The sequence below is a fragment of the Elaeis guineensis genome, chromosome 6 (assembly GCF_000442705.2).
Source record: "Elaeis guineensis isolate ETL-2024a chromosome 6, EG11, whole genome shotgun sequence".
NCBI lineage: Eukaryota > Viridiplantae > Streptophyta > Magnoliopsida > Arecales > Arecaceae > Elaeis > Elaeis guineensis.
Window position 1 is genome coordinate 89,659,721 of NC_025998.2, and position 13,499 is coordinate 89,673,219.

Below are 13,499 nucleotides of genomic sequence, written 5' to 3' on the forward strand. Positions count from 1 at the left end.
TCGAAAAATTGAATTATACGGTAATTTACTACAGAAGGATAATTTTGATATTTTCATCAAATTTTAAATCTTCTGGATAGTCATGACACATTGCTAGACGTCAATCTTGACTTGTGGACTCATCAGAATTAAAAAATTTAATTTAAGAATTAATTAGGAAGAGTCCTAGTTGATTGAAAATTTTGAGCTGACCTAATCTAATTGGATTAAGGTTACGTCGAGAGTCTGGATCTACTGCTGGTTAGATTTGGAACCCAATGGTTTATACATAATAGAGATTTGGTCTTAGTCCAATCTATTTGGATTTATTGTAAATCCAATGACTTAATTGAATTGCTAGCACATGAATTAACCTAAGTTCCCAATTGGATTCAGTGCAAAGGTATTTGTGCTAACCTTTGACTTGTTGCCTTAACCTAATGTGATTGGGTGTGAACTTATATTTAAATAGTCGCTGATCTGATTTTTATGGAAGTGATTCATATCATATCAACCTCCTCCATGCCAAATGCCACGCACAAATAATTGTAACACCCCATTTGATTTTGGTGTTAAGAAGGAAGATTCCTTAACTATCTTAATTTTCTTACATGATTCCACGCATCCTTTGTTTTATGCGCTATCAGATGGCGCCTTGGGACATATGGGCGTGGAAGAAAAGGAGTCCTCTTGGAAGGAACTTACACGCCAAAATAAATTGGGACACCCTTTCATATATGTGTTGAATATGGAAGAGTCCTTAATGATATGGACTCTTGATTTCATATGTTTCCTTAATCCCACGCACCATATGATAGCATTCTGATTTTTTCTTAACAGAAGAAGAATCCTTCTGCTGGCCAATCACCTTTTATTCCATGACATATCCTTTGGATTTCACAAAAAAAAAAATTAATGTTACTGTGTGAGAGTTAAAGGACGCCAAGAGTTGGCGTCCCATGGAGTCGCCCCATCTTCCTATAAACGGGAAGCGCTATACCCAGGTTCTACATCCAATTTGGGCTGTAGATAGACATGAGAATGAGAAGAAAAAGAGAGAAAAAATCTGAGATAAAGACAAGACAAAGGGAGAAAAAAATAGAAAAGAAGAGAGGAAGGAAAAAGAAAAACATGTAATGCTTGTCCTAAAATCAGATTGTTCATGTATTGAACATATAATCTGATATTTGTGTGGCAAGATCATTTGAAAAAAGATTCCTAGAGTGATCCTAGTGAAGATCTTAAAGATATACAAGCGATGGTGCAATCCACTCTTACAAAGGACGATATCAATCCTGTGTAAATCACCGTTGGAAGACTTTTGCTTTAAAACCTTGTAGAGATCTCAAGATTACTAATTCATGATCTTCGTACTGATATATGACTTCTGATCTTTTTTTATTATATATGTTTATGTTATTTGATTGCAATGGTGTTCTTGAAACTTTTATGTTCGATAATCTAATTTAAATGTTAAACTTGTTTTCAATCATTAAATGTATATAAAAATTTTTGAAATTTATATTCCACTGCATCACTAGAATCCAACATACCAGACCACTAGCTGAAAAGCATGCAAAAAAAAAAAAATCTAAAGAAAGTTCTGATCAAATTCTTATTGAAGCTTAGGAAGTTGAGAGCGCTAAAGATTGAGCATAATTAGCCATATCTTACATGATCAAGATTAGCTTGCACTTCTGCTTGCAATTAAAAAGCTCATGTATAAAATCTTCAACATTCAACCTGTTATTCTGCTTACAATTAGTCATATCTAGTTATTTTGCTATCTTGCATTTGAAATAATACAAAAGATCACGTTACCTGTCTTCAGCAATAAAACCAGTACCAAAGATTCTGCAATTAATGAATTTTAGGCGACAAATCCTGACAAATTTACAATTCCAATACAGTGATAAGATCTACAAATACCGACTTCCGTTTTAAGATGAGAAATAACAAAATAGAAGCCATATCAAGAAAACTGAAGCAACCAGCGAAAAGATTTTGTCCACTGTAACTAACTTAAAATAGTGTTGATTTCAGGTAGATATCCCTTGTAAGATTTAAGTTGAGCAGCTTACAGAAGGAAATCATCTTTCTCAGATCCAATCACTTGAACGGATGAGAGAGAACAAGAAAAAGGTAAATTTACTTTTGAAAGTACCATTAGATATCATCTATTTCATCAGCAAACAAACTTCCAATTTCATCAGCAAAATTAATAAACAATACCTAAGCATAATTCAAAATATTTCTAGCTCCACCATTACAAACTGCATGATATAAGCTAAAAAATTTAAACAATATAAACTCCTTGTCCCCACCCACCAACACACACACAGACACACCAAACAAATTATAAAAAAAAATATCCCCATCACAGAATATTAGCACAATGAGATCCATCTGAAATAAATAAAATCCATTTGATTCAGTTTGAAGTTCATAAAAAAAAGATATGTCCTTAAAAAGATACCTGTTAGTCAATCATAACAAACAACCATATCCATCATGCCCAGACACAAATTAGGTCATAATTTTGTAGTATAACATATCAGTTGGGAAGGACACCATAACACCAAAATTTGCTACACCTGAAAGAACCCATAACCAATGAAACCAACACTATAAGCCCTAAACGAAAAGCTCAAATTGAACAAGAGAAAATTCAAGTATAACCCATTCTGAAAAAAGAAAAAGAGAAGGCTATCACTTGTGCATGGTATCACCATCTCGGCAACTACTAGAAGTATCGGGACCCTGTAAGGAACAGAAAAAAAAAACTAAATTGAGAATATAGAAATCAATACATACAACTCATAAAACCTATACAATAAAAATATACATGAAAATAATATAAAATTCAAAAATTATATGTAGCTAATTACCTGATGTGGGGCAAAACCATGGAAAAAAGATATAATCTGATCAACCTGAGTCCTCAATGACACTATCTCTATCTGATGGCTCTGTCTCAGCTCCTCCATCTGTAGGTCATGTCTCTGACTCATCTCCTGTAACTGCATCTCTAGCCTACGAACCTCTGTAGTGCTATCATTCTGTCTACACTCTTGAGTATATCTGCTCATCGCAGATAACTGAATAGAGGTGACTTCAACTCCATAATCCCTCACTCGACCATAACGCTCTGATCCCATAAGCTCAGTGAATACCTGGGCCTCAATGCGACTACACTCCGTAGATGATGATGACTCGTCGGTACGCTCTGCAATAAGCATGGTTGCCCTATCCTATACATTAAAGAACAGACCCATATATTAATAATGAAAAAATAATAATATGAATCATTCAATAAATAGATCAATACATACGATCAGCTCTCTAAACTCCTCTCGTACAAAGCTGCCATCTTGATGGGTACGAGTCACCCTATAGAATTCAACCTCACCAGGCTCCCTCCCATATTCTTCCATCTACAAAAAAAATATATGTTACATCATATATGATCCAATATATGGTATATGACAAGATATACACTTATCGAACAATTGCTCTCAAAATAATTAAGATGCTGATTTTGGCACCCAAAATCAAATAGAAATGGTAACTTTGATGAGAATCCACAAAGAGAGGTTGATCAAACTTTAGCAAACATAAGTGTGAGATCGATTAGCCAAACTAATAGATGCTTGCTACTCAAGTATAGGTTTTAAATGTTCCATTGCAATAGTTGAATAGCCAATATTATAGAAAGAAGATCTAGGCTTGATTATATCAAAGAACAAAAGAAAACTATCTGTTGGTGGCAAGGTTTCCTGTACCGGTACCGGTGGCCGGATCGACCGGCCGATGGTACGATACGGCATGCCTCCGTTCCGTTCCGAACCGAGATGAACCGACGAAGGAAACCGAGAAAGAAAAAGAGAGAGAAATAGAGAGAGAGAGGGAGGAAGAAAGAAAAAGAAGGAAGGAGATCCGCCGGAGGGGCCGCAGGAGGCCCTCCGACGGACAGCCGGGGCCGTCGGGCGGTGGAACGGCCTCCCGCGGCTCCACGCGGGGAACAGGGGCGATCCGCCCCTGTTTCTCGATTTTTTTTTTAAAAAACTTTTTCAAAATGAAGTTGGCAAGTGGTTTGCCGACTTAATTAAGTGAAGTCGGCAAACCACTTGCCGACTTCGTTTTGAAAAAGCTTTTTAAAAAAAAAATTTCGAGAAATAGGGGCGATCCGCCCCTGTTCCCCGCGCGGAGCCGCGAGAGGCCGTTCCGCCGCCCGATGGCCACGGCTGCCCGCCGGAGGGCCTCCGGTGGATCCCCTCCCTTCTTTTTCTTCCTTCCTCCCTCTCTCTCTATTTCTCTCTCTTCCTCTCTTTTTCTTTCCGACAATGGCATGTACCGTTTTGCATGTCGGAACCGTCTCGGTTCTCCGTCGGGACGATTCGGCACGCCCCATACTGGACGGTTCGGTCCGATATGGCAAACCCTGGTTGGTGGAATGTACAAGTTAAAACAAAAGAAAGCTATCTTTGGTGGAATGTATAAGTTAAAGTTTCTTTAAAATAAAGGTGATTTAGGAAAGTGTAACATACAAATTCAGCTTTCAGCCTCGCGTGACTCTTAGAACCTGATGTGTGAGGCACCAAATAAGACGATCGTGCAGCTCTGCCAATATTGGAGTATGTCTGCCATATAAATAAACAATGTGACATATCTTGTATAAATATGTGATGAAAAATATGAGTTAAGATATCCTGTCTATAGGTTTTTGTTCAAAGAAAAAGAATTATTCGGTAAGCCTTATTGTAATTACATCTGATTGTTCTCTCTTTTCCATCTTCTATCTCTCATCTAATTCCAAAATTTATAAGTCATAAAGAAAAAGAATATTTATAAGTCATAAGATCAGTATAAAGTGGACTATTTTGTGACTGTGGATCAGTTTTTGGAGGAGAATGTCTCTGGCACATAAGACATGCAACAATATACTGCAAACACTAATAGTCATGAAATTGCACAAGAAAACTACATTATAATCCCAAAATATCGTATCCAGATCCTGCATTATATTAGTTTAAAATGGACTTACTTCAGCTCTATCTAGAGCTTTCGGCTAAACGTAAGAACCTTTTGTTCTATAATCATATATCAAATAAATAAAGAGGAAATGTGACATATCTTGTATAAATATATCAAATAAAGAGGAAATGGAGATTGTAAATAACCTGTCCTCTCTCCAAAAACCAATAGTGTACAAGCTCAATCCACTGATGAGGGTATACATTGGGAGGACAGGTACGAGCAACCTCATCCTCTGTCATACCCTCCTTCTTATAATCCTTCTTTAACTTGGTCTTATGTTTTTTCCATTTACGATTGAAGGACTTTATTACCCAATCATGGCTCTCTGGAGGGATCACAAATTTAGTCTGCAATATGTATATTATAACATAAATACAAATGTTAGATCAAATTAAATACTATAATCTTTAGCTAGTTAACATATAGTTTCAATTATCTTTTTACTTCTATAATCCGTAATAGCTCAACTTTATATGAAGGAAGCATGTCATTCTATCTAGCATAACTAATTGTATATAGTTGACACTTCCGTGCAACTGATCCTAAGAAACTAGATAATAGACTTCCTGATATCTTAACGGGCTATCCCACTTTGTTGCATGTCACTATAATTCTCTCACCCTCACCGAGCTGCTATATGTCCCTAGCTCATGTCGGTCCACGTCTCGTCCTCACTCGTCCCCGGCCATCTACAAAAAATATAAAAATAAAAGTTAATCAACATTATTGAATATGTATCATACAAAAAATAAATTTGAAATAAAATACTAGAATAAAATAAGCATAGGATTTGTTCATTTAATTTACCCTGAATCTGCAAATCACCTACAATAACATTATCATCTCGGTCATCAGCAAGAAGCTCATGCTGTGGCTCGTCAAGCTGCTAAGACTGCTGGAGATCATCAAACTGACTAGAAGATCTGACCTAAGAATGCTGAAACTCTACATCTCTAAAATATTTTCGAGGCATATCGTTCTTAACCTACACATATTGAATATATAGTGCCAGACCACCCATTCAAATATTTTAAATGGAATAAATGCACACGAAAAAAAGTCTTCGAAAAATTCTCACAACCTGGATATAATTCTTAATCACAATCTTCCAACAAATGGCGATACCGAGCTACCTCACCATTAGATAAATGTACAAGCTCCTCAACATGCAAAGGATCAGTAGACATAAATCCCTCAGACATCCCAACTATTTCTTCTCCTCCACTGGAATTCCCTAAATTTCTAACATCAAACCCAAAAGCATCTCTGAGTAGACCACTCATATCATCTTCTCTTATAGGATTCCTTTGTAGGTTATCAGATCCCCGAGCAAATGTATATTCTACATTGGAGGGTTGAGTATATAAAGATGGTAACATGGACCCTCCATGAAATAGCCACTCGGTATAACCTTTCAAAAAACCATTCCATACCAAATGTTCTTCAATAATTTGTGGCTCAAGTGAAAAACAATTTACACATTTTCGGCATGGACATAGAATCTTTCTATTTATACTAGATTTTTCAACAGCAAATTTGATAAAATCCTGAACTCCGTCTAAATAATCTTTGCTGGACCTTGGTTTATTTATCCAACTTTTCTCCATTGTAAGAGAAAAATTAACTGAAATTGCAATTTAACTGAAAAATAAAAAAAATATACATATCATATATATTAATTTAGGAGACAAGCAGAAAAAAAGCAGGAAATAAGCAAAAAGATATATATTAGCAATAATCAACTTGCTCATTCTGCTGTATTTTAGCAATAATCTCTGGAAACCAGCTAGGACTTTTTCAGATGAAGTTAATAAGCATCTAAACTAATTTCATGCACTAATCAATTCAAATTTATAAAAACAATCAAATAAAAAGTTAGTCACTACAGCAATGAAATATCACTTCATATTAAGCCTTATACCTGCACAAATGATTCAACCAGAAAACTTAGAAAATCTAACAGATTAATGGCAAAAAAAAAAAAATGTTACTTTCGTGCTGCTTTTATAATGTTTAAGCATGTCACATTACTTAACATGGCTATAAACATGTAACAAGAATTTTTCAAAGTAGATATAATGCCATAGCCTGAACGGTTGATAATGTTTGTGTTTGATTTTGTTTTACAGATCATTACAAGTCCAGCACTACCCAGCAAACTGGTACATGGCTGGTTGTTAAAAAGATCCAACAAGTAATGCTTGATACCAACCAAACCAGTGTCTAAGCCAGTTCTACTGAGTAAGCAAAAGTAGTTTGAGCTAGATTGGGATCGCTTAGGCCACAATGACTTTAACAAACTGTTGGCTAGCTTAAAGTATTTCCATTCTTATGCTTTAACATTTTCAAGAACAGGTGAAAAGAAGCAATAAGAAAGAGGTGAAAACAAAAAATAGGAGTAGATAAAATACTGAACATAATACAGTAAAAGAATTAGAGGTGGTTGACTATCACTATAAGGAAGTGGTACAACTAAACAGCATGCAAAAATTGCATCATAGATTCAATTTTGGTCTCTGCTAAATGGAAAGTAGTATTTCATTTACACAGTTTGTTCCTAAATTGATGCGAGTCATTTACCATAAAAAACATTAAAACATCATTAGTTGATTATAAGCGGACAACATACCTTTGAACACAATCCAAAGGAATATCATTAGTTGATTCATTGTTTCACAACCTCATGTCAATGTGAAAAACATTAAAACAAAGTGCTTGCCTTCAAAAGGATGCTCAAACCCTGAATCTACGATTGCGCGAAGGAGCTCTGGCTTCAACAGGAAGTCTCTGAATCCAGAATTATGAATTACAACATATCATCTGCATTGCATAAAACATCGGAAGTCAATTTTTTCCAGATCAACCAATATACAAACATGAGTTTATAGATGAAAAGCCAGCTACCCCGTTGTTAACAAATGAATCTCCAGGCTTAATCTAATCATTCCAAAAGTAAAATAGGATAACATAATCCAAACCCAATCCAATTATGAAAAACTGTTAATAAGCGATATAATCACCGGATCAAATTATCCAAAGAACCCCTAAACCAAAACATTAGAAAAAAAATGACAAAAAATAAAACCCTAACACCAAGTCAGTCCACAGCATCTCATACCATCTAGTGAGTAGTCGTCCAATTCCGGCCGGTATTTGCTTCCTTTCTCCGGCAAAGACAAAGGCCGGCGTCATCGCGTTTAGGACTGAGATCTACGGTGTTGGAGTTGTTGAGGCGAGTAGGGATTCGTCGGATCGTGGGGGAGGGTGGGGCGCGGAGGGCCGGCGGAGGCATCTTCGCGATTCCACCACTCCAGAGCTCACAAATCCACAGATCTACACTATAATTGCTCAAACCCTCCAAATCCCCTCAAAAGTTTCTTACATTTCTCCAAGGAAAAGAGAGGACCAGATCGAGGACCGGCTACCCCTTCGGCTTCCGGAGATGAAGACGAAGACGAGGATGCGGAGGAGGGGGAGGGGACGAAGACGAAGACGTGGGCGTCGACGCTTTTAAGAGGAGGAGGGGCGGTGGATGGCTTCACTGGGTCGGAAAAGGAACAACACGGCGGCCAGAGGTCGATGGTGTGAGCGACGCTAAAATTTGGCGTCCGACGATGCTTTTTAGCGTCACGAAGATTATCACCATTTAATTAAAATCTGATCGTAAAAAAAAAATTAATTAAAGATTTGACTACTTTTATAAGTGTCGTGAAGACCATTTATTTTATTAAATTTCTGATAATCGAGAGGAACTCCATTTTATGATTAGCAACGTTCTAAAATAGCGTCGGTAAATTAGAGTCGCCTGTTCCCTTTGTTGCAGTGATCCTGAAATTTTTGATTGTTTTTTTAATATATTTTTTTTGATTGATAATTTTTTTTTAAAATTATTTAATTTAAAATTTAAAAAAAAATATTTAATTTTCTGATCATAAACCTCTCAAATTTTTTTATATTAATTTTAAAAATTTTTGATAAAAAAATTTATTAATAATATCGAATATAATATTATCTACATATATTTATATAATTAGTAAATTATTATTTTTTTAAATAAAATTATATTTATATTATTTTTAATAAAATTATTTTTAAATAAAAATTTATTTAATTTTTTGTACTATGCTCAGGATGCCTGAGTTATGCCATATAAAATTTTATGTAATTTGAAAATATAATTTGATAAAATATAATTTTTAAAATTAGGAGATTGCTCAACATAAATTTTCGCTGAAATGAAACCATTCAAGAATATACATTCAACAATCAGTTGATATAATTTAAAGTCCATAAAACATGCAAATGCAAGTAATAATCAAATTGTTTCTAATCCAGTAACAGAAGTATAAGTCTCATCAAAATCGATATCTTTTTCCTGATTATACCCTTTAGCTACTAATATGATTTTATTTCTTATAACTACTCTATTTTTATCTAACTTATTACTGAATATCCATTTAGTTTTAATTATTGGATGGTCTGCTGGTCTATCAACTAAAGTCCAAACTTTATTTCTTTCACATTAGTTTAATTCATCTTGCATAGCAATCATCCAATTTGGATCATTTTCTGCTTTTTTAATAGATTTAGGTTCAATTTGTTGTACGAAGGTTAAAGAATTATTTATATTTCTCAAAGATGAATGAGTTCTTATCCATTATGTTGGATCATCAATAATTATGTCCTTAGGATGACTACATGCATACCTCCATTATTTGGGCAAGCTCTCATCTTGGATATTTTCATGATTTTCCTCTTCTCCCTCAGCTTTCTGGCTTTCTTTTTCATCATCATGAGCTGAGGGTTCCTTGAGGGTAAGTTTTTTCATTCCTTTATTAGCTATACCTACATCATCATCAATAATATCTTCTTTTCTAGAGGATGGATCAATAGTTTAATTAAAAACTATATATATATATATATATATATATATATATATATATATATATATATATATATATATATATATATATATATATATTGTTGGAATTTTATAGGTGCTGATGCATGTAGATTTCAAAACTCTTTTGAAAATCAATGCAATGGAATAATTGATTAAAACTCCTTTTAATCTAAAGTATATATGAATAAAATCAAAGTACCTAAAAATCTAGTTCATGTGTTGAAAATAACATGTGTAGATTTTTAATCTAAAATTAATTGTGTGATCAAATCACATATCTGTTTTGCTTTTTTTTTCTTTGAATCTAGATTTGAAAGATGAATAAATTTTCTCTTAGCCACAAAAGTGTCCGACCTCTACGGATATCTACATAGGAACAACTTGGATTGTTTCTCTTATTTTCTTTACATGCAATTGATCAGCCTTTGGATCCTTTTGATCGACCCTTTGATCAGCCTTTCCTTCTTTTTTGAATCTTTCTTGATGTAGATTAGCCACCAACCAAAGATTGGAAGAAAGAGGAGATGCTCAAACACTTTTTGGGTGTGTGGATGCAAGGACACCCAAAATCTTGGGCGTTGGAGAAAGAGAGGGAGAGAGAAGAGGCATGGAGACCTTTTTGGTTGATTACTTGGAGGCTTGATTGCTCCTAAAGGTCAAGAGGTGGTCTCCTTATATAGGCATTCAATTGGAGTCCTCATCAAACTCCAAGCTTTATATAAAGAGGAATCCTAATCTCATTAGGATTCATTCTTTTAATCCCTATGTTTTGCTTATCTCATAAGGGAAAGGAGAGGGGGTGTGCACCCACAAGGAGTCTTCACGCCACAAGGAGATGGGGTGTGCACCCCTCTCCTTCTCTCCCTAGTCCACACCCAAATCAGATTTGAGGGAGCATGAACCCTCTAATTCAACCACATAAGGTGCGCCCAATTTGATCAAATCAAGTAGGAACCAGATCTAGGGTTTCAGGGTTAGATCTTGAAACTTTTTCAAGATCATACAGCGGAAGACTAAAATAAATCAAAATTTATTTTCTAAGATCAGAAAATCTCTAGATCTAAGATCCTATTACATGATTATTACATAGCATTAAATCAAAAATTAAAATATATATAAATATAGTATGAACTACATGTTGATCATATCAACATGTTTCTATACTAGCTACATCTAATGTATGTATTAAATAATAGATCAGATCTATTACCTTGTAAGTTAGACGCTCTAACCTCGCTGATCCAGGCTTAAGGATGATGTTGCAAGCCGCACACGCGTCCGGCCTCTAGGAGTCGTCCACACGAGCCCACGAATCTCGATCAGAAGTCCTGCTTCAGGAAATCAGCACAGTATGCTAGTACTGTGCTGATCCTTCTTTGATGGTTGATCAGGTGCCTCCTTCTTCTTGATTTGGACTCTTCCAAAGATGGAAAGTAGAAGGAGGAGTTTCAGATCTGAGACGCTCTCAGGAAACTCAAGATGGAAGGAGGAAAGATATGAAAATAAAAATCCTAGAAGAAGACCCTCTTCTTCTTCACATTTTTATCTCTAGACACCCAAACTTGCGTCTTTTATATCTCTACGACCCAAAGGTATTTCTCTCTGATTTTTGGATGGCAGAAAGGCCTCTCAAATATCTATCTCTCTCTGATTTTTCATGAAGAAACTCATCTTATATAGAGAGATATGATAGAGTCCTTGTCTAGGTCAAACACCTAGTCAAGGCTTATCCAAACATGGCAAGTTAAGGGACGCCCAACTCTTGAGCACCTCCTCCATATTTTCGTGCATGGATCACAATAAAAGGGTGCATAATGTATACCCTAAAAGCCATGAAAATTCTAAAAAAAAATTGGATAAATTCGGTGCAAAATTGAAAGAGTTTTAGATTTCTAAAACTCTATCTCATAGAATTCGAAATCCAAACTTATTCCTTTTAGATTTGATCCAAACCACCTTCCATGTAAGAAAGAAGAGAGGAGACCTTTTGTGAACGTGGGAGAGATCTGGGAGAGGGCTTTTGTTGCACAAAATAAGTGAAGATTGGCGTTGAATAAGAGAGAGGGCGTGGAGAAGGTTTATGTGGCGCAAGGTGGAATCCTAGTCCTACTAGGATTCTGTCTCATAACTTGTTTTAATTTGGTTTCCCAAACCAAATCAAATCAAAATTAGATCAACCCAATTAAAATAGGTCTTAACTAAATTAAGAACCTAATTTAATCAGATTAAATTATATTTAAATCTGATTTAATTTTTTAATCAAATTAGAAATTAGATTGACCCAAGTTCTAGTTGAACTAGGACTAGTTTTTCCTTGCACTTGGCTTATCCAATAAACCAATTGGACTTGATCCAATCAAGCCCAAATCAAATCTAATTAAATCATATTTAATTAGACTTAATCTCAGCCCATTGGCTTAATCAAATTAAGCCAATTAGCAATCAAATTGCTAATCGATCCTCCTGCAACACTTGCACTGGGTTAAATATCAATCGTATTGATCATCTAACCCTAGAACGATTCTTAATCGTTGATCAACCATCCGATCGGATCATGAACTCTAATGTGTGTGACCTCATAGGTCCGAACCTAAGCCGGTAGCATAGGAATAAATTTTTATACCAATCGAAGTGACCATCTAGCAATGGTACCCGACGACCGGATAGGTCGAATGTGTAGAACAACATCCTTAGAACCCATGCGGATATAGTTTTCATATAATTCATCCCCTTGACCAAAATGATCATAGGACACCCCAAAGTTTAACTGTCAACTCTGATCAGGTTGTCCACATTGTATTTCAAAATATCAAATCCATCTGATGGATTACCCTGGCCAAAGTTTTGCTAAATTGAAATACAGCGACTCATTCTTCTCCAACTCTTGGAGTGGTCAATCCCATCTCGATCACACTCTGACTTCGCAAGTACTTGACTGTGCCCAGAAGCCTTCCGTTCCTGAATTAGAAATTCAGTTAGTCCAGTACCAAAGCACAGTGAGTTGCTTGCAAGTCACTGAGGCGATCTCAAGTCTAAGGGACACTTATACCTATATCCCATCAGAGACATTCTCGACAGCAGAATACTCTGGAGTTGGTCACGTTCAATGATGATGTACCCTTACATCTCACCTGTATGCCATACCAGTGTCTCCACACTCCTTGGTTAAGAGGACAACCAACCCATATGGCCTACAGCGACCTATGCTCGATAGAAGCTGTCGTCCTTATTAACAGCCTATCATTTGGTCGTGAACAGTTTTAAGGACTAATCGATAAATCCTCTCTTTATCGAACCTAAATAGTCCTAAGGACTTCATCATAACAACGGAGTTCATTAGAAGATGAAAGCTTATGATGAAGATGCCAAATATATTTTATTTATTAACAAATCAATTATAATACTTGGTTGCTCAACCGTCAACAGCTTGACGATTGGCTTTTTGGGACACATTTCCCAACAACTCCCACTTGTCCTAAAGCCACTCGGCACAGTATCTAATACCCATCTTCGACTTGTGGTTGTCGAACTCCTTTATCTCCAGGGCTTTAGTGAAGGGGTCGGCTAGATTCTCCTTTCC

The 13,499-nt window shown here is 35.7% G+C and overlaps 1 protein-coding gene across 18 annotated transcripts; it reads right to left on the reverse strand.

Moving 5' to 3' along the window:
* Nucleotides 1-2,386: 2,386 nt before the first annotated feature.
* Nucleotides 2,387-8,623, reverse strand: LOC105035131 (uncharacterized). Of its 18 annotated transcripts, XM_073259561.1 has the most exons (11): nucleotides 8,135-8,623; nucleotides 7,736-7,836; nucleotides 5,824-5,899; nucleotides 5,643-5,705; nucleotides 5,160-5,363; nucleotides 4,527-4,619; nucleotides 3,312-3,413; nucleotides 3,153-3,230; nucleotides 2,868-3,077; nucleotides 2,693-2,739; nucleotides 2,387-2,573 (listed from the first exon to the last, which is right to left on the reverse strand). In XM_073259561.1, the coding sequence occupies exons 5-11, from the start codon at nucleotides 5,253-5,255 to the stop codon at nucleotides 2,534-2,536; spliced, it is 666 nt and encodes a 221-aa protein (XP_073115662.1). In that variant the 5' UTR covers nucleotides 5,256-5,363; nucleotides 5,643-5,705; nucleotides 5,824-5,899; nucleotides 7,736-7,836; nucleotides 8,135-8,623; the 3' UTR covers nucleotides 2,387-2,533. The 18 variants fall into 18 exon arrangements, with proteins under 18 accessions (XP_073115662.1, XP_073115660.1, XP_073115658.1 ...); XM_073259559.1 differs by having other exon boundaries at nucleotides 2,868-3,230; nucleotides 8,442-8,613; XM_073259557.1 differs by having other exon boundaries at nucleotides 2,868-3,230; nucleotides 8,135-8,613.
* Between the last annotated feature and the right edge of the window lie 4,876 nt (nucleotides 8,624-13,499).

Excerpts from the sequence above, each read along its gene's own strand:
- LOC105035131 (XM_073259560.1), bottom strand. The coding sequence starts at position 5,255 with ATGACAGAGGATGAGGTTGCTCGTACCTGTCCTCCCAATGTATACCCT. Across the intron at positions 3,231-3,311 it reads AGGAGTTTAGAGAGCTGATC|GATAGGGCAACCATGCTTAT; the intron begins GTATGTATTGAT and ends TTTAATGTATAG. Across the intron at positions 2,574-2,692 it reads GATGGTGATACCATGCACAA|GTGTAGCAAATTTTGGTGTT; the intron begins GTGATAGCCTTC and ends GGGTTCTTTCAG.